Here is a 26,314-nt window from a genome sequence, read left to right on the forward strand (position 1 = left end):
CATCACACACTCTGCTCCAGCCACGGTGGCCTTCTTTCTGTTCCTCAAATCCTATCAGCGTGCTCCCACCCCAGGGCCTTTGCACTCGCCATCTGCTCTCCCTGGAACACTCTTCCCCTTGTTCTGCATGTGACTGCTTCATTTTCCTCCTTCAGGACTCAGAACTAACAAGGGCCTCCAAGAGGCCCCCCCTGACCACCCATTCTCAAGTTGCCCCCATCAGGTAACCCTGACCTCATCCTTCCTCAGTCTCCAGCCATCTAAAACTACCTTGTTTACGAGTCTGTTTATTCTGTATTGTCTGTCTCCCCACTGGAATGCAAACACCACAAGAGAGATGACTGTGGTTAACTGCTGCTGTATATCCAGCACCCAGAACAGGGCTTAAAAACATTGACCAGGCAAATAAATAGAGACGGAGACCCCCCAGAGGTGGGTGCCTTGGCCAAGGATGCCTGGAGAGAATGCTGATGTCATTGAGGATGCAGAAGCCAAATCTTATCTGCCGCTGGGGCACAGGATAGCACCAGCCTAAGAGTGTGGGCACCAGAGCAGATTGCCTGGGTCAACACTCACTCTCTGTGTAACCTTGAGTGAGTTTCTTAACCTCTCTGTGCCTTGGTATACTCATACATAAAGAGATGACCATAATAATAATGCATTATCAGGGGCTGTGGCAAGGATCACATAAACTAATATATGTAAAGTACTAGAACAATATTGTAATACTGTCAACACGTGCAAGCTATTATGATTGGAAGCCTTCTGTGTCTTTATTTCTGATTGACAGGTCAGTGCTCAATCCCACCCTCAACCCAACCAGGATGAAGAATGAGTAAGCCAGATAGCTACAGTAATCGACAAACAGGAGCATCGTATGACCCAGAGGCCAGCAAGTCCCGCCCCAGTGACACCATTTCACTTTTGCAGAGCTCTTGTTTGCAAAGTGCAGCTAGGAGAACCCAGGTCTCCTGATGGCAAATGCTCCTTCTTTCTGCTCCCCATGTGCCAAGAGTGAGGAAGGAAGATGTCTGCTGGCTCGCTGTGTGGTCATAGGTGAGTACATGTGACTCTCTAGATCCCCATTTCCTCATCTTTAAATTGCAAGCAAGAACCTCAGCCTGCCCCGTCACCCTCTTAAGAGAATAAGTAGTGCCAACAAATAGTAAATGTGCTTTCTGAGACCTAAAGTGGCTGCTGATTTTATTACCAAACGGGAGGTCGGGGGAGGAACCGGTGCAAATAATTCAGCAGAAGTCCCGGTAAGGTCATGATTCTCAAACTCAAGTTTTCCAGAGTTAAGAATCACACAGGAATCTTGTTTAAAGTATAAGTTCTATGGATGCATGCCCCTAAATTCTGATTCTGTAGCTCTAAGATGGAGTCCCAGAATTTTTTAAAGAACTTCATCCGCAGATGGTGCTAAGCCTGAAACTAATGGACCGTGATGGTACATTAAAGCCACTAGATGGTGCCATGAACCCAGAGAATGGTGTAATCCGGGCGGCTCTGAGCCCTGAGGCTGCTTCTCCAAAAGTATCCACCAGATGGCGCAGCCTATCTACAGAAGGAAGAGCGCCTTAGAAATGTGGGATGGGCTGAAGTCACCCCGCCTAAGAGAACCTGTGATCTGAGAGATGTACAGATCTTCCCTGCCCAGGTAGTTCTAAGTCCGAGGAGGAGCTCGGTGGCCAGGGAGACCCAGTTCCATTTCAAGGCGATGAGCATCCAACTCCATCCCTGTCAGAGCCTCATCTGCCAATGGTCTCAGCACCTCCTCCAGATATAAAAGTCTTGCACTCAGTAGGTACTCAGCAAAGACTTTTGATCTTTTGATTTGGACAGATACACACACACACACACAGACATACACACATCTACACACACATGTATAACACACGGATAAACGAACACACATATATATCCGCACAGACATACACACATCTACAAACACACATACATGCACGTATAAACACACACATGTACACACACGTATACACATACACACAAGCACACACATGCATATATACACAAATATCTACACACATATATACACATAGACACATATGCACGTACACGTGTATACATATACATATATACAATACATAAACATATACACACATATTCACACACATATACACATATATACACATACACACATATATCTACACACACACATATACACATACACACAGGCCTACTTGATGAACACTGTAGGGAACACGTTATAAAGATAATGACCAATTATTACATTTCTACCGCATGCATGCCAGGCACTATAAGTGCTTAATAAACACCAACAGACTCTTGCCACAGCCCTGAGGGAAAGTAGCTACAGTTATTGGACAAATAAAGGGAGTGAGGCTCTATGAGGTTACATCACCTGGGGTCACACGATCAGGAGGCCGTATTCAGTACCCAAACATGTCTGCAGATGAAGGGCTTGGAATCAAGGAAGCCTTCCTGGAGGCAAGGAGTTTTGAGCTAGCTTTGAAAGTAGGGTACAGTTGTGGATGGGCCAAAGGGAAGGCATTTGGAGAACATCCCTAAACTAGGGAGAACCAGTGAGCTGAGGGCAGTGGAGGGGCAGAGGGACGTTGGCTGCAGGGATGCTGCAAAGGGGCACGAGACAGCGGGGTGGGGAGCTTGGCAGACAGAGAACCCAGCAGTGGGGGAGGGAGTAGCAGCTGCAGAGGATCAATGATGTGGGTGCCAGCATTGTGCTTACTTGCTGGGTGTCCTTGGTCAAATTCCTTAACTTCTCTGGGCTCACTTTTACCGTCATATTCATAGCCTGTAAATATATAACCCTGAGTTTATTAGGAGGACTGAGTACAACCACCTGTGTGAAAATGCCTGGCACAGTTCCTGGCTCAAAGCGAGCCCGGAGGAGTGCTGGTTGTCCTCCCTTTGTTGTGTGGCCCAGGCAAATCCTTTTCTGTGCCTCAGTTTCCCCATGTCTCCAGGAAGGCTATGTAATGTGGTGATTAGGTGGAAAGGCTGTGACATTAGAGAAGCCCCAGGCGTATCCTGATGCAGATATCAAGTGTGTGGCAATGAACAAGTCATCCTCTCTGTGCCTCAGCTTCCTCAACTATAAAACAGTGCTAACCATCCCACCTGTTTCAAAGAAATCTCCTGAGAATGAACATCCATAAAAGACCCAGCACAGTGCCTGACACGCGGTCAGTGCTCAGTCTCTCTCCCAGTGCTGACTGTCATTCAACAGGGAAATGAACTGGATCATCTCTGGGAACTGCTCAGATCTGACATGCTGGTCTTTAATTAGCAGCCCCTAACTGCCCTAGGACCCCACTCCTGGCTGTGTCCCGACCTGGGCCTCTCCTTTCTCTGACCATCTATAGCCTTCCATTCTACAGGAAGTCCCGCCTGGAAACGCTATCAGCAACAAATGCATGGCTACTATGTTCCCACTCCTCTGAAAAATTATTGTCCCAAACCCCAGCCCACCTAAGGGACAGTGCCTTAATCCAAGGGAACAAGTGTCCATGGGGAACCCGTGGTGCTATGGGAGATTTTCACAGGATGAACTGCCTAGGAGGCCCAGACTGTGAGGCAAAGAGTGAGCAAGAGATTTATCAGTGAGTGTTCTTGGGGTCGCCACCCTCTAAAGGGGAAAAGAGAAAGCGGGATGGGGCAGGTAGAGGAGGTGGGCTACTGTGCAGTCTCTACAAAGGCCTCATTCCACCTCACAGGGACACTCTAAAACTGAACTGTACTTCAAAAGTGTTCTAAATTGGGCCGAGTGTGGTGGCTCACGCCTGTAATCCCAGCACTTTGAGAGACTGAGATGGCAGATCACTTGAGGTCAGGAGCTTGAGACCACCCTGGCCAACATGGTGAAACTCTGTATCTACTAAAAATACAAAAATTAGCCAGGCATGGTAGCACACACCTGTAATCTCCGCTGCTCAGAAGCTTGAAGCAGAATCACTTGAACCCTGGAGGCAGAGGTTGCGGTGAGCTGAGATTGCACCACTGCACTCCAGCCTAGGTGACAGAGTGAGACTCTGTCTTTAAAAAAAAAAAAAAAAAGTGTTCCAAATTAAAAAAAGGAGGGAGTGGAGGGAGTGGAGCCATTCTAATCCTGCACCAACCAGCCTTGAATGCCTGCGGCCCCAGGAAGGGATACAACCTTCAGGGAGGCTGGTCTCTTCTGCCAGGGCAAGTCCCAAGGGGCTGAAAGCTGGCCAGCATCACACTAGCAGCTGGGCACAGGTCCTCCAGTCCGAGGCAGATCGGGGTGGGTAGTGTCCTCTCTGCTGCCTCCCCAGGTAGAGGAGCCCAAGCTAGTTTAAGCACCTTCCAATACTGCACAGGGAGCTCGCTGCCTGTTTCCATCTAGCTCCCCATAGCCTGGGCTTCCTGGGGTTTCTCAAACAGCAGGAGGAATGCGGTCCCTTCCTCACCGATGTCCTGGTGCTCTGTGGGGGCCAGATCTCTGCTCTGATCTCTTCCACCTCATGGTGCCAAGGGAGGAAGCCCCAACCCTCAGGAGCACAGAAAATGGCAAATCGTCTGCCTGGCTTAGTGTTGGAAACAGATACTCTGTGCCCCAAAGAAAAATTAGCACTGAGACAAAGGATTTCCTAGCAAGCAATTTTCACTTCCGGTAAAAAGAATATCCTTACTAGCCATTTTGCCATGAGAGTACAATGACCAAAGAAAAGCAGGCGTATTTATCCTTATGCATTTGGGGTCATCATTACTGCTATGTCTGATTTCTGTTGACTGGAGCCAGATCTCACCTCACAATCTAAACTAAAACCCAATTGGCTAATAACTTAAAACTTTTGTAAACAGGTAAGGGGCATAGGCTGCGAGCTGGGACGTGCCTCTGAGCACATCCAGCAGAGATATTTTGGTTAAAGAAAAAAGGACATAGAATATACTACGTGCCTGTAAGCATGGCATGTTTAATAGCTACATAGGCTAGGGCTTAACGAAGAGTTATTAGCAAATTTATTTTTTTACAAGAAAGGAAACTTTGAAGAGGAACTTTCACTTCCCACACTTGGTGACCTACAGACAGACAGACACCAGGACCTACGGCAATTCACTAGCCTTATCCACTGAGGACTCCTTACCTGCGGGAGAAGCTTAGTGGTGGCCTTTCCAAGGTAACACTTTTATTGCCCAGGGATCCTTTAGGTACAAACAATAGAAATGTTACTCAAATGGGACTCAGTATAATAAGGGTTCATTGGACTGAAAATCCAAAGCCAGATGGGTTTTAGGTACAGTGTAGCCGGATCCGTATCTCAGCCAGCATGGCGAGGCCATGGCCTCTACTCCCCTCTCTGAGGCAGGCACTGCCCCTTGCCCCAGACAGACACATTCAACAGTGTCCTGTGCCCATTCCTGAAGTTAGCATCATCTCCCTGAGGGCTCAAGTCTCCCAGTGGCCTGGGGCACATGCAGGTAGGGACACTCACTTTCTCGAGGACAGCCTAGTGTGCTTCGAGCAGAGGAACAGAGAGTGGGGGCGAGCAGGCACAAGCAACAGCTGGCCCAGCACCCCACCCTGTCCCGTCCCGACCATCCCAGCCAGAGGCCACACATTTGGACAAAGGCAAAGTCAGAGGCTGCGGCTAAGAACACAGCAGGGAGAGACGGGGAAGTGGGCGGTGGCAGAGCCTTGGAGAACACAGGGACTCGGGGGGACTCAGAGACCCCCAGGGGATGGTGGAGAGAAAATGGGATGGGGGAAGCAGTGAGCAAGGTGGGAGTGGCAAGGAAGGAAGCCAACTGCCCGCTTGCCCTTCCCAGCCCAGCCAGAATCTTTGAGCTGTCTTAAGGTTCTGGAGTCCACTCATGAGTCTATGCTAGGCCAAACCGGGTCTCACCAGTCCTCTGTCTCACTGAGGTCCCACAGGGAAGCAGGCCTACCTAATGAACACTTTAAGGCCTCATTCTTTTTATTTGCTATTGGGAAGTCCCACCTAGAGCCTACCCTAAATTTCTCCTGCTGTTGGTTACAAATAAACAATTCTACCTTCAGACTCCAAAGTCTAAAGTGATCTATCCTTACCTTACCTCCAGATGGCACAAAGGGAAGCTCTAGGATAGAAGGTGTGCCTTTATAAGACAAGAAAATTCCTAGAGTTTTGAGTCAGCCAAATGACTCCCGAGCAGCCCAGGGCAGAGCCCCCAGTGCTCTGTTTAGCCTTTCCTTCAACCCTGGGGACCACCCCACCATCCCCAACTCCAGCTACTGGGCCTGCCTTTACATCTCCCCTTATCTTGGGAAGAATCATTCATTTATTCAAACATGTATTTATTTAACATATGTTTATTGAGCACTTACTATGTGCAAAACCCTGTTCTTTTTTTTTCCTTTCTATTTTTTGGTGGGGGACCGGAGTTTCCCTCTTGTTGCCCAGGCTGGATTACAATGGTGCAATCTCAGCTCACTGCATCCTCTACCTCCTGGGTTCAAGCGATTCTTCTGCCTCAGCCTCCCAAGTAGCTGGGATTACAGGCATGTTCAACCACACGCAGCTAATTTTGTATTTTTAGTAGAGACGGGGTTTCCGCCATGTTGGTCAGACTGGTCTCGAACTCCCAACCTCAGGTGATCTGCCTGCCTCAGTCTCCCAAAGTACTGTGATTATAGGCATGAGCCACAGCGCCTGGCCGTGGAACCCTGTTCTAAGTACTGGAGATGCAGCTGGCATTCAAGTGCAAGAATCAATTTTTAAAAGTCAGAAATTAAAGTAACAAGATTGTTTCAAGACAGCAGTAGCTGCCAGAAATGAAATAACACAAGGGTGTTTAGGGGATGGTCAGTCAAGGAAGGCTTCACTGAGGAGGTGGCACTGGAGCTGAAGCCTTAAAGATGAGACACTTTGCAGTTCAAGGGAACATTGAATGCAAAATCCAGTGGAGACAGATGTGTCAGTTGGATCCTCCAGGAAGCAGAGTCTGAAACGAAGCTATAAGTTTGGGGGACTAAGAAAGAAAAAAGGGGGCTGAAGCAGATTTGGAAACGGAGAATCTCAGTCCTCGACACTCTGAAAAGTATCCACCTACCCAGTGGGGAGCTGTGGAGAAAAGATAGGAGTCCCACATTTAGGCAGATACACCAGGCTGCAGCCTTCCGCAGTGCATAATCATTGGCTGGGGCCTGACCGAAAGGAAAATGGCTTAGACTTAGAGGCTAAGGCTGTCATTTCACTGCATTCTGCTGCTGAATGGCAAGTTCTTTCTTTTCCTTTTCTTTTCCTTCTTTTTTTCTTTTTGAGACAGGATCTCATTCTGTCTTCCAAGCTGGAGTGCAGTGGCGCAATCTCAACTCACTGCAACCTCTACCTCCAGGTTCAAGCAATCCTCCCACCTCAGCCTCCCGCACAGCTGGGTCTCTAGGTGTGCGCCACCACTCCTGGATAATTTTTGTATGTTTAATGGAGACAGGGTTTCACCATGTTGGTCAGGCTGGTATTGAACTCCTGACCTCTTGATCCACCCACCTTGGCCTCCCAAAGTTCTGGGATCACAAGCATGAGCCACCATGCCCGGTTGGCCTGCAAGTTCTTTCTTAAAAGAGGACCCCAGCAGCCACCTCTATGGCCCTCACCACAGGGTTGCTATCTTTCAGGAACAGAGAGAAGGGCCATGTGGCCTGGACTGAAAGAACAAGGGAAAGAATTTGAGGATAGAGGCCAGAGCTGGGCCCTCCTCTTTGCCTCCCCAGGTGGCTCTGCACCTCCCACCCTCAGGCTGCATTGCCCAGCTCCTCTGCTTCCTGTCCTGGGCTGAGTTCTGCCAATGGGGAGCACAGACACAGATCAGAAGAAGAGAGGAAAATAAAGTCAGTGTATTCATTTCCAGATTCCTTCTGGGAGGCCACCTGGGGCTGGCTGCTTCATTCATGGCCTCTGCTGTGTGCAATTCTCCCTCCTTTTGGGTTCCAGGAACTGCTCCCTCTGGTCAGCCCTCTGGGCCTGGTGCTTCTGGCCCAGGTCCCTGCGTGCCACCCCTTGGCCTCCCTTATGCTCTGCCCCTGTGCTTTGAAATTAATCCATCTGTCAGTAAGCTTGCCTCGAATTATCCTTATCCGGGAGAGCCATCTGCTCCCTCCTGGGATCCTGATTGCTGCAGAGAGGTCATGGCAGGGTGTGGAAGGTTCTGCAGGCCGTGGCAAAGAGCTGTGGTCTTATTCGAAGAGTGAGCCAAAGTTGGCAGGGTGTTTTAAGAACAGTAGTCAGGACTTCTGAGCCTCTGGAGCTTGGAATCCATGAGCCTGGGATTGAGGCACCCAGCAGAGAAAACCTTCTGGGAGTCCCTGGCCCTGGGGAAGGCCCTGCCTCTGCTGCTTAAGGGCTGTACGTCCCAGCCCACTTTTGGCCCCTTGAGTGCTTCTCAGATGTATCTGGGACCTGTGACAAAACAAAGGAGGGCAGGGACCTCGGGCAGAGGGTCTCTGTAACCTTCACACCCCTGTTAGTCTTTCCTTCTATCCTGGGACCACCCCACCAGCCCAAATCTGGTTACTGGGCCTGACCTATCTCCCCATATGTAGGGAGAATCATTCATTTCTTCAAGCATTCATTTGTTCAACAGATATTTACTGAGCACCTACTATGTGCAAAATCCTATTCTAAGTATTGGAAACACAACTGATATTCTAGTTCAGAAGTCAATAAAGAAGTCAGAAATTAAAGTAACAAGATTGTTTCAAGACAGCAGTGGCTGCCAGAAATGGAATAACACAGAGGTGGCTCATTTTAGGGGATGATCAGTCAAGCAAGTCTTCACTGAGGAGGCAGCACTGGAGCTGAGACCTTAAAGATGAGAAGCTTTGAAGTTTCTTACCTTTAAGATGGGGGCAGGTTTCTTAGCTAAGAGGTTTCTCAGCAAAAGTCTTTCACTGTTTCAATCAAGACTCTCAGGTTGCAAGTGACAGAAACTCGACCCATGGAGTCTTAAACAAAAACAAAATAAAACTCAAAGTTGAGAGGAGGAGATTTATTGGCTCACAAACTAAAAAGTGAAGGACACTTCTGGCTACAGGCAGGGCTGGGTCCACGGGTTCCACGGATTTTGGCTCTGCTCACAGTGGTGAGTTAAGTTAGGAAGCCTCTAAATTTAAAGGGTAGCTCCACCCTTAGGTCAGATGAACTTCATTTACAGGTGAAAGTGTGGGTGCATCCCAAATATAGGCATAACTCCTAGATGTTGCAAGTTCAATTCCAGACGGCCGCAGTGAAGCAAGTATTGCAGTAAAGCAAGCCACACACAGTTTTTGGTTTCCCAATGCATGTAAAAGTTATGGGCAGGGCATAGTGGCTCACACTTGTAATCCCAGCAATTTGGAAAGCTGACGTGGAAGCATGGCTTAAGCCCAGGAAATTGAGACCAGCCTGGGCAACATAGTGAGACCCTATCTCCACAAAAAATAAAAAATAAAAAAAATTAGCTGGGCACAGTAGTGCATACCTGTGGTCTCAGCTACTCGGTAGACTGATCTGGGAGTATCATTTGAACCTGGGAGGTAGAAGCTGCAGTGAGCCATTATTGTATCACTGCACTCTAGCCTGGGTGACAGAGTAAGATCCTAATTAAAAAAAAAAAGTTGTGTTTACATTACATTATAGTCTATTGCGTGTAATAGCATTATGTTTAAAAAACAATGTACATGCCCTAATTTAAAAACACTTGATCACTAAAAAAATAAAATTCGAACAATCATCTGAGCTTTCAGTGAGTCATAATCTTTTTGCTGGTGAAGAGTGTTGCCTCATTGTGGATGGCTGCCGACTGGTCAGGGTGGTGGTTGCTGAAGGTTGGGTGGCCATGGCAATTGCTTAAAATAAGACAACAATGAAGTTTGCTGCAGTGACTGACTCTTCTTTTCACAAAAGATTTCTCTGTAGCATGCAAAACTGTTTGATAGCACACTAGAACGTCTTTCAAAATTGGAGTAAATCCTCTGAAACCCTGCCACGCCTTTATCAACTGAGTTTATGGAATATTCTAAATACTTTATCGTCATTTCAACAACGTTCACCGCATCTTCACTAAGAGCAGGTTTTTGTCTCAAGAAACTACTTTCTGTGCTCACACATGAGCAACTCTGTATCTGTTCAAATTTGATCATGAGATTATAGCAATTCAGTCACATCTTCAGGCTCCACTTCTAATTCTCTTGTTATTTCTAGCACATCTGCAGTTACTTCCTCCACTGAGGTCTTGAACCCCTCAAAGTCATCCATGAGAGTTGCAATTGACTTCTTCCAAACTCCTGTTAATGTTGATATTTTGACCTCCTCCCATGAAATGGTGAATGTTTCCGTGAGCATCTAAAATGGTGAATCCTTTTCAGAAGATTTTCAACTTACTTTGCCCAGATCTATCAGAAGAATCACTGCATGTGACAGATGTAGCTTCATGAAATACATTTCTTAAATAATAAGACTAGAAAGTCAAAATTACTCCTTGATCCCTGCCTGCAGAATGGGTGTTGTGTTAGCAGGCGTGCAAACAATATTCATCTCATGCATCTCCATCAGAGCTCCTGGGTGGCCAGGTGCCTTCTCAATAAGCAGTAGTTGTTTGAAAGAAATTTTCCTTTTTTTTCCTTGAGATAGAGTTTTGCTCTTGTTGCCTAGGCTAGAGTGCAATGGTGCCATCTTGGCTTACTGCAACCTCCGTTTCCCAGGTTCAAGCGATTCTCCAGCCTCAGCCTCCCAAGTAGCTGGGATTACAGGCACCGCCACCACACCCAGCTAATTTTTTTTTTTTTTTAGTAGATAGAGTTTCACCATGTTGGTCTGGCTGATCTTGAACTCGTGACCTCAGGTGATCCACCCACCTCAGCCCCCCAAAGTGCTGGGATTAAGGGCATGAACCACCATGCCCAGCTGAAAGAAATTTTCGTTAAGGGCCCAGGATTTTTGAATTAGCAAGTAAGCATTGGCTTCAACTGAAAGCCTCTAGCTGCATTAACACCTGACAAGAGAGTCAGCCTGTCCTTTGAAGCAGGCGTTGACTTCCCATTTCTAGATGTGAAAGTCCTAGATGGCATCTTCTTTCAGTAGAAGGCTGTTTCACCTACATGGAAAATCTGTTGTTTAGTGTAGCCACCTTCACCAGTGATCTTAGCTAGACCTTCTGGATAACTTGCTGCTTACCTTGTACTTTTATCTTATGGAGACAGCGTCTTTTCTTAAATCTCCTGAACCAACTTCTGCTAGCTTTAAACTTTTCTTCTGCAGCTTCCTCACCTCTCTCAGCCTTCACAGAGTTGAAGAGAGTTAGAGCCTTGCTCCAGACTAAGCTTTATCTTAAGGGAATGTTGTGGCTGCTTTGTTCTTCTATCCAGACCACTCAAATTTTCTCCATATCAGCAATAAGGCTGTTTTACTTTCCTATAATTTGTGTGTTCACTGGGCTAGCACTTGGAATTTTCTTTGAGACCTTTCCTTTGCATTCACAACTTGGCTACCTGGTGGAAGAGACCTAGATTTGGGCTCCCCAGGCTTTTGATATGCCGTTTTCACTAAGCTTAATCATTTTTAGCTTTTGATATAAAGTGAGAGATGTGCAACCATTCCGTTCACCTGAACACTTAAAGGCCACTGTAGAGTTATTAATTGGCCTCATTTTGATATCGTTGATTTCAGGGTATAGTGAAGCCCACAGAGAGGGAGAGAAGTGAGGCATGGCCAGTCAGATGGTAGAGCAGTCAGAGCACACACATTTACAAGGGTGATTAAGTTCGCCCTTGTATATGGGCACAGTTTGTGGCACTCCAAAACAATTAAATAGTAAAATCAGAGATCACTGACCATAGATCACTATAACAGATACAATAATAATGAAAAATTTGGAAATATGTCAAGAATTACCAAAATGTGACACGAAGACATGAAGTGAGCCCATGCTGTAGGAAAAAATGACATCAATCAACTTGCTTGATGCAGGGTGGCCACAAACCTTCAATTTGCAAAAACATGCTCTATCTGCACAGCACAGTAAGGCAAAGTGTGAATAAAATGAGGGAAGCTGTACCTCCAACTAAAGTCTCAGAATTAATTTTCCTTGGCTCCAGTGGATTCTCAAGCCTGTAACTGAAACATCACCTCACCAAGATGTCTGAATCTGCTTTTTAGCCCAGCCTGGGTCACATCACCACTGTGCAGCCAGGACGTGGGTCACATCTGCTGAACTCAGACCTAGAGTTGGGGAGAAGTGGCTTCCCAGTGGGAAATTAAGGGGCAGCTACCAAAAGTAGGAGGACAGGGTCTTGGGAAGGCTTACATGGCAGATGGCCACTATCTCCCTCAGGGCTCTGTCCTCTGCTTAGTGTCCCTCACTGTCATTTCTGCCTCTTCATCAATGCAAACACCACTTTAGTGCCGCTGCACCCCAGCACAGAGAACAGTGTTCATCAAAAACTTCCTCAGTGGATGAAAGAATTCGTGCCATATTGCGATGTCTTCTAATCACAGCCTGCGTAGGTTTCTAGAGCTGCTGTAACGAAGCACTACAGACTGGGTGGCTTAAAACGGAAATTTATTCTCTCACAGCTCTGGAGCCTAGAAGTTCAAAATCAACATGGCAGCAGGGCCACGCTCCCTCTGAAGCCTCTGGGGAAGAATTCTTTGTTGTCTCTTCCAGCTTCCGGATTGCAGGCATTCCTTGTCTTGCAGCTGCTTTACTCCAATCTCTGCCTCCACAGTCACATGGAGTTCTCGTTGTGTGTCTCTGTGTCCAAATTTTTGTCTTCCTGTAATGACAACAGGCAATGGATTAGAGTCCACTCATCCTAACTTGATTGTATCTGCAAAGGCTCTATTTCCATGTGAGGGCGCAGTCACAGGCATTAGGACTTGAACGTATCTCTTTGGGGAAACACAATTCTATCCACTTACCAGCATTTTTGCATCTGTATTAAGATTGACTAAAAGATGCTGCAGTTACATACCTCTAAGGCTCAGTGGTTCGTTGTGTAACAGTTTGTTTTTCACTTACAAAGTCAGTAGTGGGTCTAGTTGCTTTCATTTTACGACTTTGCCAGATCAACACAGGGCTCCCACGGTCACCAAGGCAGGGAAGAGAGATTTACAGGAGTGCACAGGGGCCCTGGAGCATATTACATGTGCTCACCAATAAGCCCATTATCATCAGATACTGCCTGCTCTCTCCTAGTCCCCTGGGCGGGCCCTGGTTGTTACTGCAAAGGGGTCCCAATCCAGACCCCAAGCGAGGGTTCTTGGATCTAATACAAGAAGGAATTTGAGACGAGTCCGTAGAATAACGTGAAAGCAAGTTTATTAAGAAAGTAAGGGAATAGGCCAGGTGCGGTGGCTCATGCCTGTAATCCCAGCACTTTGGGAGGCCAAGGCAGACAGATCATTTGAGGTCGGGAGTTAGAGACCAGCCCGACCAACATGGAGAAACCCCATCTCTACCAAAAATACAAAATTAGCTGGGTGTGCTGGTGCATGCCCGTAATACCAGCTACTCGGGAGGCTGAGGCAGTAGAGTCATTTGAACCTGGGAGGCGGAGGTTACAGTGAGCTGAGATCGCGCCATTGCACTGCAGCCTGGGTAATAAGAGAGAAATTCCGTCTCAAAAAAAAAAAAAAATAGGGAATAAAAGAATGGCTATTCCGTAGACAGAGCAGCCCCAAGAGCTGCTGGTTGCCCACTTTTATGGTTATTTCTTGATCATATCCTAATCAAGGGGTAAATTATTCACGCCTCCCCCTTTTAGATCATATAGGGTAACTTCCTGACGTTGCCATGGCATCTGTCAACTGTCATGGCGGCGGTGGGAGTGTGGCAGTAAGGCTGACCAGAGATTTTTCTCATCATCACCTTGGTTTTGGTGGGTCTTGGCCAGCTTCTTTACTGCGGCCTGTTTTATCAGCAAGGTCTTTATGACCTGTATCTTGTGCCAACCTCCTATCTCATTTTGTGATTAGGAATGCCTTGACTTACTGGAAATGCAGGCCAGCAGGTCTTAGCCTTATTTTACCTAACCCCTATTCAAGATGGAGTTGCTCTGGTTCCAGTGCCTCTGACATAGCCACTGCTGGGCACAGAAGCCTCTCTCTCACTGAGTGCTCTCTCTCTTCTGCAGCCATTGCCATCTCTGAATGGGCACCAAGCCCCTACACTGGAAACCGATGCCCTAGGAATGCCAAAACCACAGAGGCTCTGAAGAGGTGCAGTCAAAGCTGCCCTCTGCCACAGGAACCCCAAAGCTATGTTATGTAGATCCCAAAGACTTTTCAGAAAAGGTTAAAACTCAAATTGGGCAAGTGTAAGTGAGCAACACCTAGTGAAGGAAGCCACATGCAAGGCAATGCAATAGAGAGTGGTGAGGACTGTGGCAAACCGAAGTATGTGCCTCATCTAAAAGGAGCAGCCACTACTCGGCTTCGGCAAATTATTGCCATATGGAAACTGGCATCCGGTATCGTCAGATCTTAGGGAAATTTTTTTAAAAAAAGAAAACCAGAAAGTCAGATTTTTACGTGAAGTTTCCCAAATTTCAAAACGCTGTTCAGGCTGGATTCAGCCCACAGGCCACGAGTTTGCAACCCCTGCTTTAGTGAGACAACTTTTTCCATTTTCACTCTTAGCTCTCCGACTTGGCTCTCTGGCTATCCACAGGATGTGGACATGAGCCCAGTGGGGCTGGGCCAGGAGGCAATCCCCCTCCCCAGTCGACCTCAGTCTCGCCCTCTCCAGAACAGCGGAGGTTTCTCACTGGGTCAGGCTGAAGGGCCTGACTCCCTCCTTCGGGGCAAAGTCCCTCCCAAGAGTCTCCTTTTAAACTGACACACCCACCAGGCAAGCTTGAACTTGTCTGAAGCCCATTGAGACCCAAGCTGCAGAGGCTTTTCCGGCCGTGATGATCACGACTCATAACCGTGACCTCCAATTCTCTCCACAATCATATTGCTCCTGACTCTTTCAGCCCCTCACCTTGCTTCTCAAACTGTTCCCTGCTGACCCCCAGTCCTATCTGCCCCCTTCCTAGGCTGGTCCTTACTGACCCCTCCAGCTGCATCCCCTCACCCTGTGCCCCACCTTTTTCAGATAGAAAAAACTTCCTTCTCCAGTGCCTTTTGCTGTTTTTCATCTCTGGGCTATTGTCTGTGTTCCCTAGATTGGGCCTAAAACATTTCCCATATTCCCCACTCAGCCCTCCACCTCTTTAGCTCTTTGGGTTTCAGCTCTGAAGTCACTCCTTCCAGGAAGCCTTTCCTGATTGTCTTTACTAGTTTAGGGGCTGAAGTTAGGTGTTCCCAACAGCCTGCTGGAGTTTCCCATCACAGATGATCTCTTAATTGTCTTTCCTGAGAGAGGGAGAGGACATTCCTTAGAGGTGGGTGTCACGGGGAGAACCTCAAAATTGGGATTCAGCCTGAGAGACCACATGGATTCTTGGCTTGGCACAGGGAAGAATTCAAGAGTGAGTGGGGAGTTCCTGGAACTGAGGACTCCTCTCCTTTTTAGACCATAGAGGGTAAACTTCCTCATATTGCCATGGCGTTTATAAACTGCCATGGCACTGGTGGGTGCAGGGTCCAGCCTCGCAGGGTCTAGTGGGTGTTCTTTTGTGTGCAGAGACGATAGATCGCAGGAAAGAAAGACACAAGATGCAGAAATAAGAGAGAACTCAGCTGGGCCCGGGGGACCACTGCTATCAAGGGTGGAGTCCAGTAGTGGCCCCAAATGCCTGGACACGCTGATATTTATTGTATACAGGGCAGGGTGCAGGGTAAGGAGAGTGAATCATCTGACATGATGGATAGTGTCAAGCAAATCACATGCTTACAGTACAGAGGGCCCCTCCCTCTCAGGGAGCCACTACAAGGAGGAGAGGCACTTAGGTCAGCATCTCTCTATGCACTTATCAGAAAGATCAAAGGCTTTCAGGATTCCTCTATTCTTACTTCTCATGACTTCTAAGAACTTCAAAAGAGCACCAGGTGAGAAAGCAGAACATGAAAGTGGACAAGGATGGTGACCGTCGGAGCACAGCACCACAGAGAGGCATTTAAGCCCCTGGATGTCTGCAGGCAGGCCTGGCTAATGTCAGCCCTTCCTGAAGAGCCGGGCAGAGCAGAGTGTTCCCTGGACTCCCCCAGTGAAAGGGAAACTCCCCTTCACGACCTGCTAAATAACGGGCATCTTCCCAGGCAGTGGCGTTACCACAAGGCCTGCCTGCTAAGTAACGGGCACCTTCCCAGGTGCTGGCGCTACCGCGAGGCTCTCACTCTCGCCTCCTGCTCAGTCTCACAGGTCCCTTCAGTTCCTAACTATATTTCACCTGGTTGTTTCTATACTATAAGACTAGAATGTTTTTATGCTATAATACTAAAGCAAAGATTCATAAAGAATAATGATTTAATAAGATTATGTAATTATTATGTGACTGTTTCTAAATATATTTGGTATCATTGCTAAAACTAGGTAATCATTTATTATACTGGGTCAGCTTGTGCCTTCTCTTGGCTTGGCACCTGGGCAACTTTCTTCCCACAGGTGGGTGCTTCCTTTAACTTGCTAATGCATTATAATTAGCATACAATGAGCAGTGAGGATGACCAGAGGTCACTTTCTTTGCCATCTTGATTTTGACTGGCTCTTTCACTGCATCCTGTTTTATCCGTGGGGTCTTTGTGACCTCTCTCTTATGAAAGCAGTCTTGCCAATTCCTATCTCATCCTGTGACTGAGAATGCGGGCCCTCAGCAAGTCTCAGCCTCATTTTACCCAGCTCCCTGTTCAAGATGGAGTCGCTCTGGTTCAGACGCCTCTGACACGGGGCCCATGACTTTTCCCAAGGTGTATCTAGCATGTAGCACTATGCTGAGGCCAAGTTAAGGCTTAGACATTCATAGAAGGAAAGAGGTAAGGAAGCAGCCTGGGACCTTCCACTGTTTCCATCTCTCTATCTCTTTCCGTCTCAGTTCATCTCACCCCTCTCTACCTCCATTTCTAAATATCTAAAATTTCTGTCTCTGACGGTCTATCAACGTGGCTGATCATCTGTTTCTGACCATTCCTTCCTGTTCCTGACCCCAGGGAGCGCAGGGTGTCCTGGCCCAGCCCGCGTCCCTCCAACCTCAGAGTACCACTCTCTAACCTCAGGAAGTCAGGGGCCTAGAGCGACAGCGCCAGATGTTTCCCAGCAGGGGAGTCTGAGGCTGTGAGCCCAGATCGCGAGAAAGGGAAGTGGGGTGGCGAGGTCGTGCACTGACGCGGAGGCCAGGAGTAGCAGGCGGCGGGGGAAACCAGGTGGAGAAAGGAAAAAAGAAAAGAGGAGCGAGAGTAGGGGGTGGGGCAGAGAGGGCGGGTCCGAGTGCGCCCCCCGCCCCCAGCCCCGCACTGCCAGCTCCCTCCCAGCCCAGCCGGCTACATCTGGCGGCTGCCCTCCTTTGTTTCCGCTGCTTCCAGACTTCTCCGGTGGTGGCTGGAGACTGCGCATCTGGGGCTTTAAACATACAAAGGGATTGCCAGGACCTGCGGCGCCGGCGGCGGCGGGGGCTGGGGCGCGAGGGCTGGACCATGAGACGCTGAGCCGGGCAAAGCGCAGGAGACCGACCCAGCGGACCCTCGGAGCGCAGCCCTGCGCCGCGGAATAGGTTCCAACCAGGCGGCGTCGCGGCTGCACGCACCGAGCCAGCGACCCCCGGGCGACGCGCGGGGCCCGGGAGCGCAACGATGGAGGCGTTAAAGGCCCAGGGCGCGCTCGCGGGTCCCCTGAGGACGCTCTGCCTCCTGGGCTGCCTGCTGAGCCACGCCGCCGCCCCGCCGTCGCCCATCATCAAGTTCCCCGGCGATGTCGCCCCCAAAACGGACAAAGAGTTGGCAGTGGTGAGTTGCTGCGCTGGTCTCAAGGAACTAAGTTTAGACAAACTTCGGAGGCAAAGGATGGGGGTGTCTCTCTCCCTGCCCTCGGCAGTGGTCCCACACACAGCGTGGGGGAGGGGCTTCGGTAAGCAGTTTGGGGGGTCTTTGGCAAGCTGTTGGAATGATCTCTTGCAAACGGTGAGGGATCTTTTGTAAGCAGAGGAGACCTTTAATAAACAATTTGGCAACCTTCAGGATACAGCAGGGGGGGCGAGAAACAAGCCGGAGTGGAAGAGGGGTGACCCGGCTAACTACTGGCAAGGTATTCTATGTAAATAGCGGGGACCACCTCCTCTAGTAAATGGGATGTTTGGCTAGGGGGTTCGGGCTTTGTAAACAACTTTTGGACATATCTGGGCAGTTGCTAAGGGCTCTCGTCAAGCATCTTGGTAGGCCTTTGGCAAACAGCTAAAGGGTTGTTGTTTTGTTTGTTTTGTGTGTGTGTGTTTCTAATTTAGGACTTTGGGAACGAATGGGGCGCTCTGGCACACAATTTGGGTAAACTTTTGCATAAAGATGAGAAGGAGCTTGGCCAAAGCGGAGCTTGGCAAACTTCTAGGAACCTTTGGCACACATCTGGAGAGGGGCCTTTAAATAAACAGCTGGAGGGGGCCATTTGAGAAGTGATTGGGGCAGGAGGGAAGCAGAGAGAACATCTTTTTCGCCTGGTTTAATGGACAAATTAGTCAAGGGTTAGGCCTCGGAAAGTTTCCTCGAACTTCTCCAAAGGGTCAGAGGAAAGAAGGAGAGAGCTGGCCAGGCAGGAGGGAGGGGGAGGGGAGCAGGCGCAGGAGGGCCCGGCGCGTGGGGCGGGGGCGGACTGCGCTACCCTCTGCGGCCAGCGAGCCCTCCTTCCTGGTTCGGCTCCCAAACTGCGGTTCAGATGTTGTCTTGTGAGAGTGCGCACGCCTGGCTGGTGGGGCACCCTGGCCTCCGTGTTGCATAAGTAGAGCCTAAGGAGAGAGGCAAGTCAGGGACCCTTCAAGATGTCCTTTCCAGCCCAGGGGATATCTGTCCCTGGCTGCCTCAGGCACCCTGCCCTCCAGCCTCCCCCTCAACCTGTCCGGGAGAAGACTCCCCCGTGCCCTCTGGTCACTCCAGGAACTCCTTCAGGAATTGACACCTACCCTCTCCCACCTCTCACCCTTTCCAAGCCGCTAGGTCTCAGCCCCCTCTGAACAGATGGGTTGGGAGACCTCCACACATGTTTAGAGGGCTACTTTTTTCAAGGGTCTGGAGCTGGCTGGCACAATGATGTCGCCGTTTTGAGTGGAGTTTTGGGACAATAACAAAGAGACTTGGGTTCCTACACCTTTTCCAGCCAGCCAATGGGTCACAGGATGAACCTCTAAATTGGGGTTCAGCCTAGGGGGCCACATGGGTTCTTGGCTTCACACAGGAAGGAATTCAAGAGCGAGCCAACAGAATAAAATGAAAACAAATTTAATAAGAAAGTAAAGGAATAAAAGGGTGGTTATTCCATAGGCAGAGCAGGGAATGGGCTGCTTGACTGAGTATACACATGGTTATTTCTTGATTAGATGCTAAACAAGGGGTGTATTATTTATAAGTTTTCCGGAAAAGGGAGACGATTTCCTGGAACTGAGGGTTCTTCTCCCTCTTAGACCCTATAGGGTAACTTCTTGATGTTGCTATGGCATTTATAAACTGTCATGGCCCTGGTGGGAGCCTCTAATGTATTTAGCATGCTAACACATTATAATTAGCATATAATAAGCACTGAGGTCAACCAGAGGTCACTTTCATTGCCGTCTTGGTTTGGGTGGGCTTCGTCCAGCTTCTTTACTGTGTCTTGTTTTATCATCGGGGTCTTTGTGACCTGTATGTTGTGAAATCAGTCACGCCGACCTCCTGTCTCATTTTGCGACTAAGAATGCCTGCTCTCCTGGGAATCCAGCACAGCAGGTCTCAGCCTCATCTTACCCAGCCCCTACTCAAGATGGGGGTACTCTGGTTTGAATACCTCTGACAAATGGAAGTCTATGTGTCAAGAGATAATGCTATGGGGGCTTAGGAAGCTAGCTCTGGACTTAGATCGCTTGGTTTCAAATCAAAGAGTACACGAACCAACCAGCTGGCCTAGTGATGATCTTGGGCAAGTGATTTAGCTTCTCAGCTTCTTCATCTGCAAACTGGGAAATTTCCTGTCTCAGGGTTAAAGGAGAGGGAATCTTAGGTGCTTACCCAGCACGTGGTAAGTACTTAATAAGCATTAGCCATTATTCCTATTATATTATTATTATTGTTATATCCTCGATTTCCTTTTTCCTAACGACTTCCAACAAGGCTAGGACCATTGTCTTAAGATCTCCTGGCTGCTTTCATCATTCCAACACAGCCCTTATCACATACTTCATTTTGCTTTTATTTGTGATCTGTCAGCCCCCCTGCTAGGATTTGAACCTTAGAGACAGAACCATCTATCTTGTTCACCAGTTTATCCTCAGCAGTAACACAGGGTTTGGTACATGGTAGGTGTTAAAAAGTATTTGTTGAGTAAGTAAATGAGTCGATTGCTCCCGGAACCTCTGCAGGGACCTGCTCAGTTTTGGCCTCAGTTTGGGCTGGGCCACTTGTATGGCACCTGAAGGACAGGACTCCTTTCTTTTTGCAAATGGCCGATTCAGGATTTGAACTCAGGTCTGTCTGTTGCCAGAGCCCATGCATGTAGTCCTTGAATCTCTTTATAAGAAAAAAGAAGGAAAAAAGTCCCTAAGTCACCAGCTGTGAGGTAGAAAAATGAGTTGATAGAAGTAAAGGAAGGATGCTGGAGTATCAAGTTTCCCATCACAGGCTCTGGAGTCAGATTGCTTTGTCCCAAATCCAGATCTACCATTTGTGAACGGTGTGATCTTAAGTAAGTTTCTTAACTTTTCTGTGCTTCAGTTTCCTCCTCTATATAATAAGGATAGTATATCTACACTATAGAATATGTGAGTTAACATATTCTGACTTTAGAGCCTGCCATATAGCCAGCACCCAGCACCAACAAGTGGTAGCCATGCTCTCTATAGCTGTATGCCCTGTCACTCAACTAATGTGTGACAGTGCTGGTTTTGGGAACCCAGTACTCCACCCAGTGCTCTGGGACCCCTGGCTTACATGCTGTCTGGACTATGGCACTGGGTCGGGGGGTACAGCCTGCTACAGCCTGCTTTGGTCAATAGTATGCCATCCTTTCAGCAATACCTGAACACCTTCTACGGCTGCCCCAAGGAGAGTTGCAACCTGTTCGTGCTGAAGGACACGCTGAAGAAGATGCAGAAGTTCTTTGGACTACCCCAGACAGGCGATCTTGACCAGAACACCATTGAGACCATGCGGAAGCCGCGCTGCGGCAACCCAGATGTGGCCAACTACAACTTCTTCCCCAACAAGCCCAAGTGGGACAAGAACCAGATCACATACAGGTGCCAGGGCAGGGCTTTGGGAGGCAGGGCCATTGGGCTGAGGGACACGAGTCTCCTTGAGCCATGCGTTCTCTCCACTCGGGGAACCCATGAGGTGTCTTTTGTGAGGGCTTGGCATCTTAGGGAGTTTCAATACACAGTTCTTAGAAAATGAAGGCGGACAGACCTGAACTTAAGTTTCATACTTGCTAGCCAGGAGGCACTGGGTTACTTTCAATGCTGTGAATATTGGCTTTCCAGTCTACAAAATGGAGCTTAAAAATGCCCTTCGTCATAGGGTTGGTTGGGGAACTAAGCCAGACTGAACTAATATAAAGGGCTTCTATGATGTTTGACAGAGCAAGGGTGTAGTAATGCTAGTGATTGTTACTGTTTTTGGATACGGTCACTGGGATGGGCAGAAGGAACATGATCACTGATTGCTAATTAGGAGTTTAGCAGCCCAAGTGGGTTATCATTGGTTGATAATTGGGCCAATAGCTGTGTTCTGTATGGCTGCTGCTGGGTTCCAATGGTGAGATCTTTGCCCTGTGCCCCATAAGGCACTACTTATGGCCCTCCCCCACCAGCCAGAGTGAGAGATGGGACTCCTGAGTCAGGGCCTGAAAATGTTGGCTGGTCTGGGACTCCCTGGGTCTTCAAGGCATTCTGGGAAAGTTGCTCTTGGCAGTGACCCCCGCTCAACCTGCTAACACATACATGCAGGCACGTGCTCACATATACGTGCACATGCTTGTGTACCGTTCCCATGCATATGCATATACTTGTATGTTTTCATACACACACACTCAAACTTTTTCACATATCTGTGCACAGACACATATTTGTATATACACACACTTACGCACATGCATACACACTCACATGCATTTCTACCACCTCCAGGATCCTTGGCTACACACCTGATCTGGACCCAGAGACGGTGGATGATGCCTTCGCTCGTGCCTTCCAAGTCTGGAGCGATGTGACCCCCCTGCGGTTTTCACGAATCCATGATGGAGAGGCAGACATCATGATCAACTTTGGCCGCTGGGGTAGGCAAAAGAGTGGGTAGAAGAGTGGCCAGCAAGGATGAGTGTCGAGACAAAGGGGCAAGATGGACATTAGAGGGCCATGGGGATCCTGAGGGCAGCTTAGATAGGAGAGTCGCTGGTTTAGACCCTGGGGGTGGTTTAGATAGGGAGAGCACAACATGGAGTGGGCACTGGAGAGTCACGTGGACATGGGGGCAGATGCTGTGCTGTGGTGTAACCTGGAGGCCATGTGAACCTGAAGCAAGTGGTCTACTGTGATGTCCAATGTGGTGGCCATTGGGTATAATATATATGGCTATTTAAATTAGAATTAGTTAAAAATTTAGAATCGGTTTCCTGGCACTCTGGGCACATTTCAAGTGCTCAAAAGGCACATGAGGTTAGTGGCTATTGATTTTGGACAGCACAGACGAAGAATATTCCTCTAATAACAGAAAGTTCTGCTAGATGCTGCTGGTAGATTCCGAGGAACTGTAGAGACAGGAGATTGATTTGGAAACAGTGGAGCAACGTAGACATGAGAGTAAGGATCACAGAAACCAGGGTCAGGTGGCCATTTGAGTTTATGATGTGAACACTGGCAGCAGCGCAGACAGAAAGGTAGGTGGTATAGACACTGAGTGGTAAGTGATGAAGGTAAACAGCATGGGAAACAGTGTAGACAAGTGAGTGGTGACAAGGTGGGCATGAGGATTTGTGTTGTGGATATTGGTGATAGTGGAAGGCAAGTGTGTGGTTAAGATGGCAGTATTGACAGGACGGTGGATGGCAGAGACATTGGAGATGATGAGGGTAAGGGGTGAGGACACTAGTGTGGCAATGTGAGTATGTGGTAGATATAGTGTCATGGTGGTAGTGTAGACAATGAAGGTAGGGGGTATGGAGACTGGGAGTCATGGAAACCTGGGAGAGCAGTGTAGACCATAGGATGGTAACAACAAGGTCAGCAAATCTCTACTGAGCCCCTGTGTTTCCAGTCCTGGATAACCCTACTGGGATGAGGGAAGGGGCAGATGCTGGGTGGGCTGACAGGCCCCACACGTAGATGGGGTGCAGAGGGGTCTAGCTGGCACAGCTAGAAGCTAAGACCTGGTGTGTGTTTCAGAACATGGCGATGGATACCCCTTTGATGGTAAGGATGGACTCCTGGCTCATGCTTTCTCCCCAAGCCCTGGTATTGGGGGAGACTCCCATTTTGATGACGATGAGCTGTGGACCTTGGGAGAAGGGCAAGGTGAGCTGTCCCCTAGCAGCAAGAGCTGTGGCTTTCCTGGCAACCCTGGACACCTCCACCCACTCCATCTGCTTAGACCTGAGAGGTGGGAGGGGAGGAAAGTCACACACCTGGGTGCGTCATAATCTTGCTCTCCAAAGAAGACCTGGAGAAGTCCAACCTCCCCCTTCCACGTTGCCCTTTAGTGGTCCGTGTGAAGTACGGGAACGCTGACGGGGAGTACTGCAAGTTCCCCTTCCTGTTCAATGGCAAGGAGTACAACAGCTGCACTGACATAGGCCGCAGCGACGGCTTCCTCTGGTGCTCCACCACCTACAACTTTGAGAAGGACGGCAAGTACGGCTTCTGTCCCCACGAAGGTGAGCATCCACTCTAGCCCTCAAGGCTTTCCACCCCAAGCCTCCAGCTTCCCCGGCTCCCCACTGCTCCGCCCTCCACATTCTCCAAGACTGGCTGCCACTGCCAGCCAACGAGCATCTCCCCACCGTCCTTCACTCAGTTTCCCCATCCTGATCTGAGCCATTGCTGTTTCTCTTCCACCAGTGCCATGGTGAACGTAATACTTTAATTAAATCAAGTTAATAGTTTTTTTTTTAAGTTTCCCCATTAGTAATCATACTTATGGAGTCACAGATTTGATGTGCTAATTATTTATTTCTAACCAATATTGGAGTGAACTTAGAATTATTAAAATGCCCAGCGGTTCTCTGTAGAACCAATCTTTACACTTCAATCAAGATTGATAGTTCAAGGGCATGAGGAATGGCCTGCTGGTAACTGGAAACCTAGCAGTGTGATTGGGAGGCAGGACTCAGACCAAGGCTGGACCCAATCTGGTTTGGGGACTTCAACCCCAGGAATTTCAGCTATTGCTCCGGTCTTGGTCCAGATGCTGCCTCTGTTAATGCGTGCACATGCGTGCGTGTGTGTGTGTGCATGTGTTTGTGTGTGCACATGCGTGTGTGTGTCTGGGCACAGGGGCTATGCCATCTGCCTCTCTTGGACACTGTCTTTTCCTGCCTCCGGTTTAGCTTGTGTCTGCATCTTTGTGTCTTAATAAAGATGTTAGGCTTGACTCAGTATTTGTGTGTGTGTGCTTGTCAGTGTCTAAGACACAAAATTTTCAGAGATTTTGAAGCTACATGGGGGAAACCTTTCAAAAAGGGGTGCAGATATTGACATATGCACTCAATCCTTTTTAAAAATATCCTTGACACACTTCGTAGTCATAAATCACAAAAAGATCGTGTCTGTGTAACTTCATATTCTATGAAGTCATCATGTTTGATAATTCTGGAGATTGAAAGCCGAGAAAACCTGGGAAAAATGGGAACAAGTCAAAAATTTTTCTAAACACTATCTTCTTTCCCATCTCACAAAGACTCTTTAGTCTATCTAGACTAAGAACTGTCTTTTTGTCTGTAATTTTACGTCTGTGAATCTCCGTAACCCCATTGTAACTAAACACTGGGCACTATCTTGACAGAATGAAAGAAACGAAGAGCTAGTTAATTGCCTTCCTGTTTACGATTTTATTACCAGAGCTAAGCTTTATATTAAGTAAGAGTTCAAGCCATTCACCATTAATAAGTCAGAAATTTTGAAATAAAAATATTTTCTGTGTCTTGTGTTTCCCAGTAGGGATTACATGTGGCATTAACCTTTCCCTGTGTCACTCCTCTGATAGGAACAGAATCCTTTGATGATAGAAGTGGAAACAGCTGTATTTCATAAGTTTGGGAAGGGTTATTCCCTGCATTGGACATTAGCCATTTACTTTGTGCTTAGCCAGATGCAAGTACGCACAACACACACGTGTCTGGGTCTTGAGGCAGAGGTTCTTGTTACTCAGCCCCTGCTGACTGCTGAGTCAGTGTCTGATTCTTGCCATCCTTGTCGGGTGGATTTGGGAGGAGACGGGGGCTTCCTGGGTGGTAGAAATCGGCTGATCGGAGGTCAGAGGCAGGGGGCTGGCATTGGTCTAAGTTAACACTTTGCCTTTTTCAACTCTGAGGCCATAAAGGTATCTGGACTCTGTCTTGCCTTTTCTCTAGGTGCCATTGTTTCTGGCATTGCAGGACACGGTCTTTTGGTAGAGAGGGGAGCAGTGAGAATACAGAGCCCCAAGTTCTGTGGTGGGAGGCAAGGGACTGGGCTCCATTCTGGCCATAGTGGAGTTAACAGGGGCTGGTGAGGTCACTTCTGGCGCCGTTGTGCACAGATGGTCCTTGTTACTGACTTGTGGTTTTGCTGGTTGGCAATTCCAGAGACACACCATTTTTTAGCTTTGGGTGGATGAGGGGAGGAGGGGGAGAATCCAAGACAGACAGGCCAGGCTCTGAACCCCGCTCCCTCCCCCAGCTCTTCAGCCATGGCCCCTGTCTTAAGGATGTCAAAGTAAGAGCCCAGAGTGTTTAGTAAAAGGTACCTGAAGGCACCACCTCCTTCTCCCTCCCTCCTCCTCTTCTCTCTTTCTCTCCCTCCTACAGGGACTGCAACAAGGCCATCCAGGAAGGGGCCTGGGGCTGACAGGAGGTAAAGCTTTCTTTCTGTGCATGTGTGTGCACACACACACATACATGCCTGAGAGTGACAGAGAGACTGAGCAAGAGAGATTGAGATTCATGTGTTTTTATAGTTTTTAGTTCCAACCTTCACTCACTTCTTTCATTTGTGTGACCCTGAGCAGTTAGAGAACCAGCTTTGTCTTAGCCTTGA

The 26,314-nt window shown here is 48.4% G+C and overlaps 1 protein-coding gene across 3 annotated transcripts in view; it reads left to right on the forward strand.

The window, feature by feature from the left end:
* Positions 1 to 1,039: 1,039 nt before the first annotated feature.
* The window catches only part of MMP2 (matrix metallopeptidase 2), a 43,622-nt gene continuing 18,347 nt past the window's right edge, over positions 1,040 to 26,314 (forward strand). Inside the window, exons 1-5 of one of the 3 annotated variants that reach the window (XM_012447939.2) lie at positions 1,040 to 1,056; positions 21,102 to 21,328; positions 22,214 to 22,362; positions 23,468 to 23,596; positions 23,782 to 23,955. In XM_012447939.2, the coding sequence (XP_012303362.1) occupies positions 21,177 to 21,328; positions 22,214 to 22,362; positions 23,468 to 23,596; positions 23,782 to 23,955 (604 nt within the window). In that variant the 5' untranslated portion in view covers positions 1,040 to 1,056; positions 21,102 to 21,176. Of the gene's footprint in view, positions 1,057 to 17,384; positions 17,862 to 18,142; positions 18,160 to 21,101; positions 21,329 to 22,213; positions 22,363 to 23,467; positions 23,597 to 23,781; positions 23,956 to 26,314 lie in introns of those variants that run through there. The other 2 variants (XM_012447938.2, XM_064383074.1) reach the window with 2 other exon arrangements.

The sequence above is a fragment of the Aotus nancymaae genome, unplaced genomic scaffold, assembly GCF_030222135.1.
Source record: "Aotus nancymaae isolate 86718 unplaced genomic scaffold, 86718_ANA_hifiasm-v0.15.2.pri h1tg000030l, whole genome shotgun sequence".
NCBI lineage: Eukaryota > Metazoa > Chordata > Mammalia > Primates > Aotidae > Aotus > Aotus nancymaae.